The sequence below is a fragment of the Lineus longissimus genome, chromosome 19 (genome assembly GCF_910592395.1).
Source record: "Lineus longissimus chromosome 19, tnLinLong1.2, whole genome shotgun sequence".
NCBI classification, from domain to species: domain Eukaryota; kingdom Metazoa; phylum Nemertea; class Pilidiophora; order Heteronemertea; family Lineidae; genus Lineus; species Lineus longissimus.
This window is the reverse complement of record NC_088326.1, coordinates 4145000-4153628: the sequence shown is the minus strand read 5'-3', so window position 1 is coordinate 4153628 and position 8629 is coordinate 4145000. Positions and strand designations below refer to the sequence as shown.

General features: G+C 40.9%; 1 protein-coding gene across 1 annotated transcript; it reads right to left on the bottom strand.

The window, feature by feature from the left end:
• Positions 1-172: 172 nt before the first annotated feature.
• LOC135503299 (uncharacterized) lies at positions 173-3363 on the bottom strand. The gene is made up of 2 exons (XM_064796813.1): positions 2928-3363; positions 173-1335 (listed from the first exon to the last, which is right to left on the bottom strand). The coding sequence occupies exons 1-2, from the start codon at positions 2991-2993 to the stop codon at positions 625-627; spliced, it is 777 nt and encodes a 258-aa protein (XP_064652883.1). The 5' UTR covers positions 2994-3363; the 3' UTR covers positions 173-624.
• Between the last annotated feature and the right edge of the window lie 5266 nt (positions 3364-8629).

Here is an 8629-nt window from a genome sequence, read left to right as displayed (position 1 = left end):
ATCATACTGTGTCTCGTTTATGCACCAAATGCTGTGTCACTGCCTGTTGATAGTACAACCCACATGACATAATAAACAGAATATAATTGTCAACTCTTTCGTTTTTTTCAATGATCTGAAATAACCCGTCCAAAAATATTTCAGTACTGTAGACTGAAAAAATTTTCGTGGGCGGTTTATATTTGCAGATTTCGCGAAGCTAGGTTATTGGCCGAATCTGCTAGAATATAAAATGCCGTAAAGAGAAGTTCAGGCCGTTTAGAGCTTGTCTGCGCTCATGACACCAAACCTTCATCACTCCTATGTTTGATGTTTGTCTGTCAGTGCTCATGACACCAAACCCACTGCTATCTTATGTTTGCTGTTTGTCTGTCAGTGCCCATGACACCAAACCTTTCGGAATATAATGTTTCTGCCCATGACAACAGACCTTTGGCAATCTTATGTTTGATGTTAGTCTGTCAGTGCTCATGACACCAAACCTTTGGCAATCTTATGTTTGATGTTAGTCTGTCAGTGCTCATGACACCAAACTTTCATCACCCTTATGTTTGATGTTTGTGGGTCAGTGCCCATGACACTATACCCATGGCAATCTTATGTTTGGTGTTAGTCTGTCAGTGCTCATGATACCAAACCTTTGGCACTCCTGTACTTGCTGTAGTCGAATCGTTCATTTTCCAGTTCCCAGCCTTCAGTTTGAACTGCTTCATCGCAATCTAGGACCCAGTTCTGAATCCGACTACACAGGTCGTCGGGCAGGTCGCCATTCAAAGTCGGTTCTTTTGCCGTTTCTCTCCTTCGAATAACATCATCATTATTTGACTCCTTCCCATCCAAAAAATCTATAAATTGAAGATACCGGTACCGGTTACGATATTGGTCCGAAGCTGAACTGATACGCCGAGCAATTTCATGTTCACAAAATATCGCAACTTTCGCAAACGCCTTCCGACAATCCTTTTTCGACTGATGGATCAGGTGGCGATGTAGGCCCGGGTCTCGGTAAATTCCCGTCCGCCGATTTCTAAACGGTAGAAATCTCATCTCTTGCGCTGTGTCCCTCGGGTCGCCTTTCCCGTTATTGTCTAAAATTCGGCACAGTTCGTGACTTGTCAAATGGTGGCGCCGCCTGCACTGTCCTGTTACCCTGTCGATTTCTGCCGAAGATGTACTGGTAGATTTCACATCGTCGACGGTTGGGAGCATGTCGGGTGACCATGTGACTGCCGTAGTCACACGTTGTGTTGGAAGTCGACGGACGTGTGCCGTGTGACGTCCCAGTCGCGGCCGGGTGAGGTTGAGTCGTTGACTCATCTCGGTGCAGTCTTCTAACTGGAAAATACGGTAAAAGGAGTGTCGGTTAGTGTGACATGTGCCAATCTACTTTGAGATAGCAGAGACACCTACCAGCTGTTTTAAACTTAATCAGGCCCGCCAGGCTGTGTGTAGTCTCCCTTTAGGACTATACGTCTTGTAGTGTTTTATAGATAGGCTGATATCAGTTCTGGACGAATCTTTATTTGGAATTGTTGATGTAATAGAAAAAGTTAAAATTACTGCTAAAATACGAGCATTTCTTTTTTCCCACCCATTTACTGTCTTTATAACAAAACGTTTTTAACATGAATGGGTTAAATGAAAGTTAATAACATCTTTGTCTCCATAATCTCTGCACTTATCTGGATGAAATCATTATCATGCAACAGGGTTTATTTTTGGCGTTCATTTATTGCTTTAATCGCAATTACAAAGGAAAGATAATTCGCGGTAACATGTTCAATTAAAATCTCATCACTTTTTATGTTTGACGCTAATATGAATATCTTATTTACAAATTGATAAAGGATTTAGATTGGTCAAAGTTTGAATTTTTAAACACCTTGATTTAGAATGAACCTCAGCTTACATTGTACAGTGAACCTCCGTTAGCAGACACCTCTCTATTAAGGACAACCTCTCTATTAAGGACACTAGTTCTGATCCGAAATTAGTGGTCTCCATTCAATTTGACCTCTCTAATCAGGACAGCTCTCTATCAAGCACAGCACTTGTCAGTCCTGAGGGTGTCAGTAAGGGAGGTTCTCACTGTATAATGAGCTATCTGTGTCTTTGAAGTCTCGTTTTGAATTCAGGAATTATGGTAAGGCAACCATGGTGAATGCATAAAAACTTCAGCGGGTTAAATTTTTGTATTTTGTTATTACAAAAATATCAACAGTCATATTACTCAGTTTGTCAAGAAACAGGTTACCTCATTTCATTGGCCTTACATTAAAATTTCTAACGGTAAAGTCATGTTGTAGAAAAAATCAGTCATGTGGGGCCAAACCAATCAATGTCTGCATACATCAGTAAAATTTAGCAGATATGCAAGACTGTCAATTATAAATATAAGAAAAAAACATGTACATCTACATGTAGTCTCCAAAATAACATTTGTCGTGAAAAATATTTATTTTTCCAAATTTGTTTCTTGTTGACTCTAGTGGTTGACAAATAGACATGAAAGGATGCGTCAATATTATGAATGTGGACGAATATTTGGGTTAGAGTAGGCATATGATTTGGGTTTGGAAGTGTAGGCTTATATGCTGAATAGCCTAGGGGCAAGCAAGAATTCGTCAGTCTTGAAGATTGTTCCTGTTACTAGGGAAAAGCAGGTAAAAAAGAAAAGCTGTGGCAAAACGCTCATAAAACGGGGCGTTTTGAACCGCCCTGCGCCTGTAAAACTTGAGGTATATATATAGTTAGCGGAATTTGATGGAATACCAAGGTCGTATCAACCATGTGCCCATCATAAATTCCGTTTGGAGAAGTCACAGTCCTTCTGGAACCCAATTTTGTATGAAAAACAAACATATCTCATGACAAAGTTTTCCCTTTAAAGTGACCCACTCCAACTTATGATGAGCAAGTTCACTTACCTCTTTGTTATAGACCTGGTGCTTCGGCAGACGGATGTCCGTCTTGGACCTCCTCAGTCCCTCCATCCTTCAAAATAATATCCAAAAATCCTCGTTGACGATACCTCAGAATGATTGATATCACAGCATAAGAATGTTGAAACTGTTTGTCAAAAGTGACTTTTTCATTCACCTTCCAAAGACTGGACAGTCTAGACTAAAAAAACATTGCAAAGTCTCACACTTTTTACACCATCAAACGTCATTACCCAAACGATTTCCCCATGCCCTTCGTTTGTAAAGTAAAAGTCTTGACATGGACTTGAATCGAAAATAAATATATCATCCAGGATATTGTCATAAAATTTCAAACTATCCCTAAAATAGAAACTTTGATACACTCCCTCGTTATAAATCATTACAAGTTACAAGTTGTAAACGGTCTTGGTCCATATCGTTAAATACAGATAATTGCCGCTGTTCTTTCTTAAAGTACTATTCACTTCAGTAAACCTTTTCCAGGAATTAGAAGGACGTCAAGGTTATCAGAATTTCCACTCGAAATCAGTTGTATGATATCCAAAAATAGTTCTTCGCTTGCCTTAACTTATCTATTTCAATGTTATAAAACATTATCTGACTTTAATAAAACTCCATCAAAATCCAACTTTAATAAAACTCCATCAAAATGAGTGTTCATGTCCACAAATTCTTGATCTTGTCTCGATTTAGGACAAATTCATTCCTAACCAGAATGTAGGAATCTTTCCTTAAAGTCGCTCAGTCTTCTTTTTCCCAATTTGCTCAGTCTTCTTCTACCAAAATTCTATCTCTTTCCCAGATTCAGTCTCTTTCCCTAATTTGCTCACTCATCTCTTTCCCTTATTTTCTCCTCTTCTTTTTCCCCAGATTCAATCTCTTTCCCTAATTTGCTCAGTCATCTTTTTCCCTTATTTTCTCCTCTTCTTTTTCCCCAGATTCAGTCTTTTTCCCTAATTTGGTCAGTCTTTTTCCCCCCAAATTCAATCTTTTTCCCTAATTTGCTCAGTTTTCTTTTTCCCCAGATTCAGCCTTTTCCCCTAATTTGCCCTGTCTTCTTTTTACCAGATTCAGTCTTTTTCCCTAATTCAGTCCTTTTTCCAAATTCCCTCAGTCTTCCTTCTCAATCTTTAGAAGTAAGTCCAGTTTCAGATGCAGTCATACATGTATCTAAACTTCCTGAATAACCTATAAGCACAAGTTCTATAACTTCTCCAAAATATATAGAAAATAAACCAATTCACCCATCAGCATATTGAATGTGTCTCCGTCCGATCTGCAGAGTAAAGTCGGCAGCAAGGTAATTTTTCCTCAAAAATGAAAGAACACTCTATCACAGACTGTTAAGGGGCAATCCCTCTTCCTAACTTCCTAATAATCAGTGAGAACGGGACTAGGCCTATGCCAAATTGTCTACCTTGCCTCGAGTGAGAGCTCAGGCCTATTACTGGCTATCCAATTGTTCTCTCCACAGCTGAAGGCCCCTAACCTCATGTCTATTGCACCCTTAGTAAGACCTCCTAATGTGTACATTTCAATGTGTAAACTCGACTATTTGCACTGCAAAGATTTCTGTAATTCTTTTAAACCAATTGTGAAAGATAATTGGGTAAACGAACCACCACAATCAAGTTTGATGTTTACTCTTAAGACTAGTTAAAGCCGGTACACATGTTTTGATAAAGCCACTTGGACCTGTGTGAAAGTTTATATTAAAATTTTAGTTCTTAAATTAAAGGTTTTTACTCTGTCAGACGTTTACCCTTTGCAAATAAAAAAAAACAATATTGACTCTCACGAGAAGAAGTAAGAAGTCTTTCATCTCAGTCTTCTGGTTGTGACTATGTCTTCATGAGACCGATTGGGACGAATGAAATTGTAATCAAACAAATTATGGAGTCTCAGAACTCTACCATTGGCAGTCCCAAGCCCGGACGCGAGGTTTTTTTTACATGTAGGTTCGTACCATTGTGTACATTGACTGCCAATCAGAGCTCAGTAACTTCGCCTGACGTCATCAAGTAAGAAACGCACGTGTTGTTAGTCAGTAAACAAGATCAGCGATGCACATTGACAACTGGTGCGAGTTCGAATCTCGGAAGGACCCAAACAATTATGCACTTTTTGTTTTTATGGCTTTTTTTCATTTACTTGATTATTTTGATAATAAATTAGATGTACACAATGGTACGAACCTACCTGTAAAAAAACCCTCGCTGCTGGGACCTCCAGTTATTGTCCTCTGTCCTCCCTAACAGGTGGCAGCATAGACAATTGACCTGCAACGCACCTGCCACGTAGGTGGTGTTAACACCATGGATGTAATGCCGAGAGATTTGCACAGTATATAACGGACTTGTTAGGTAGTGTATCAATAAGATAAACCACAGATTAAACCAGGTTCATGCTTGCTTTGACTTGATGAATGACGGATCTGAGGGAGCTGGTTCAGGTTCCAACTGTAAATCGTCCCCCGCCCTATAAACGGGCGATATTTTTAATTATTAGTTATTGCCTAGTTCCATTTTCTTAGCTCAGATGGCAGCACCAGAGAAGATGAGTGTCGTACGGATATATCAGCTTGGAGGACGTACCGGCGTGTCCTTCAGAAATGACTTCTGTCAATGAAACACTAATACATGTACTTAATTGGGTCATAACTTAAGTACGTTTGCATCTCATCAAGCGGGGGGGGGGGGGGGGACAACGCTGCTGGGGTCTTGATCATGAACAACGGAGAGTTTTATGTGTCTAATTGACCAACCTATGTCTGTAAGTCACACACTCTCCGAAGACAGTCACAACCCTGGAGGAGACACTACAAATTGTATTTTGCTTCATCATGACATCACCGGAGACTGACCCACAGATTACCAGCTCAAAGTCAGGAAGTAGTATCTGATATATTGAACCAGTCAACACTCAATATAAGAACATGGTCGATCGAATTCTCCGTCTCATCCTAGAATCGTGCAATGCAGATCTGACACAACAGCTCGACCCTGCTACAGAGAAGACAGTTATAATCAATGTATGTCTTCGATATTCAGATTGAGTCTTGTGTGTTTGAAATATTCTTGTGTTTATTGGCAACTGTCTCCCACCTTCCGATATTATTGTGTTGTAGCCTGACTATTATTGTGACAATTAGGTTACAACCTGGTCTACCTGAGGGTGAGACACCACAGAGAAGACAGTTCACAGCCTTACTGCCACAGAGACAATGTTGACACCTGGCCTGACTGGAAGTAGACATCCCGATTATTTTTATCGAATTTCCCTCTTCCTCGGTCCCCCAATTCTCATTCTCATCAGTGGCAACTCACTACAACGTGTACAAAATGTGCGAAGAAGTAAACAGCGTCAATATTTCCACATTACATGCCGGGACTACTAGTTATTGTCCTCACTAAGGGGTGGCAGCATAGACAGTTAACCTGCAACGCACCTGCTACGTAAGTGGGGTTAACACCATGGATGTAATGCCGAGAGAATTTGCACAGTATATGAGGGTCTCGTTAGGTAAACTACAGATTAAACCAGGTTCATGCTTGCTTTGACTTGATGAATAACGGATCTGAGGGAGCTGGTCCAGGGGTTCCAGCTGTAAATCGTCCCCCGCCCTAAAAACGGGCGATATTTTTTAATTCTTAGTAATTGCCTAGTTCCATTTTCTTAGCTCAGATGGCAGCACCAGAGAAGATAGGTGTCGTACGGATATATCAGCTTGGAGAACGTACCCGCGGCGTGTTTTTATTTTACAGGCAGGTTTGTACCATTGTGTACATTTAATTTATTATTAAAATAATAAAGTAAATGAAAAAAAAGCAATAAAAACAAAAAGTGCATAATTTTTTGGGTCCTTCCGAGATTCGAACTCGCATCATTTGTCAATGTGCATCGCTGATCTTGTTTACTGACTAACAACACGTGCGTTTCTTACTTGATGACGTCAGGTGAATTTACTGAGCTCTGATTGGCTGTCAATGTAACTCGAGTACGAACCTGCCTGTAAAAAAAATCTCGCAGCCCGGACAGAAAAAAGAGGGTTGGTTGTGAGGCTAGCAACCTCTACACTCCCGACGCAGTGGACCGCCCTTGTCCTGTTGCCCGGTACGAAATGACTGCACAGGAGTCTAGCAACCTCACCCTGTAATTAACAAACCCTTGCTACGGACACACAAACAACAAAAGCTACAAACCAACTGTTGGAGAAGAAAGGGTCTTAGGTAAGGGGTTTGAAGACCATGGGTGACTCTTGGCAAGTACTGGCAAGAATCGCCGGGGACAGGAGATGGTGCGGGAAAGTCATTGACAGCTTATGCTCTCAGAGGAGCGAAGGCCTTAAGGAAGCAGGTGTGTAAAGACACAAGACAGCTGTTTGGGTTGTACCTGGTATAGGACAACCAGTCTTGCAAATCCTGAACTGACCATAATCATCTCATGTGGTTGGTGAAATCCCAATATCTACCAGACAACTCTCCAAGTACTACTTGGGTGGTATAAGACAGCTGGTTGGGTTGTACCTGGTATAGGACAACCAGTCTTGCAAATCCTGAACTGACCATAATCATCTCATGTGGTTGGTGAAATCCCAATATCTACCAGACAACTCTCCAAGTACTACTTGGGTGGTATAAGACAGCTGGTTGGGTTGTACCTGGTATAGGACAACCAGTCTTGCAAATACTGAACTGACCATAATCATCTCATGTGGTTGGTGAAATCCCAATATCTACCAGACAACTCTCCAAGTACTACTTGGGTGGTATAAGACAGCTGTTTGGGTTGTACCTGGTATAGGACAACCAGTCTTGCAAATCCTGAACTGACCATAAGCATCTCATGTGGTTGGTGAAATCCCAATATCTACCAGACAGTTCTCCAAGCACTACTTGGGTGGTATAAGACAGCTGGTTGGGTTGTACCTGGTATAGGACAACCAGTCTTGCAAATCCTGAACTGACCATAATCATCTCATGTGGTTGGTGAAATCCCAATATCTACCAGACAACTCTCCAAGTACTACTTGGGTGGTATAAGACAGCTGGTTGGGTTGTACCTGGTATAGGACAACCAGTCTTGCAAATGCTGAACTGACCATAAGCATCTCATGTGGTTGGTGAAATCCCAATATCTACCAGACAGTTCTCCAAGCACTACTTGGGTGGTATAAGACAGCTGGTTGGGTTGTACCTGGTATAGGACAACCAGCCTTGCAAACAAGAAAATCAGATGTGTTTTATCTGATACAAGACGATTAGTTGGGTTGTGCCTGGTACAGGACAACTGTCTTTCCAAACACTGAACTGACCAAAATCTTCCTATAAGACTGGTGAAATCTCAATATCTACCTGATATCTCTCCAAGTACTACGTACTTACTGGAAAACTAGTTGGGTTGTATCCAGTACAGTACAAATTGACTTTCACACTTTGCACCACAATCATCTCATAATGCGACTCGTGAAAGCCCAATATCAATCTGACAACTCTTCAAGATCTACATTGGTGGTACCTGATGGTTGTACCTGGTACAGGAAAACCAGTCTTGCAAACTCTGACCTGACCACAATCATTTTATGAGACTATCTAACTATCTATCTATCTGCATTACAATTCTCCAAGTAAGTATTGTACTACTTACACCTGATACATGACAACTACTTGGGTTGTACCCAGTAC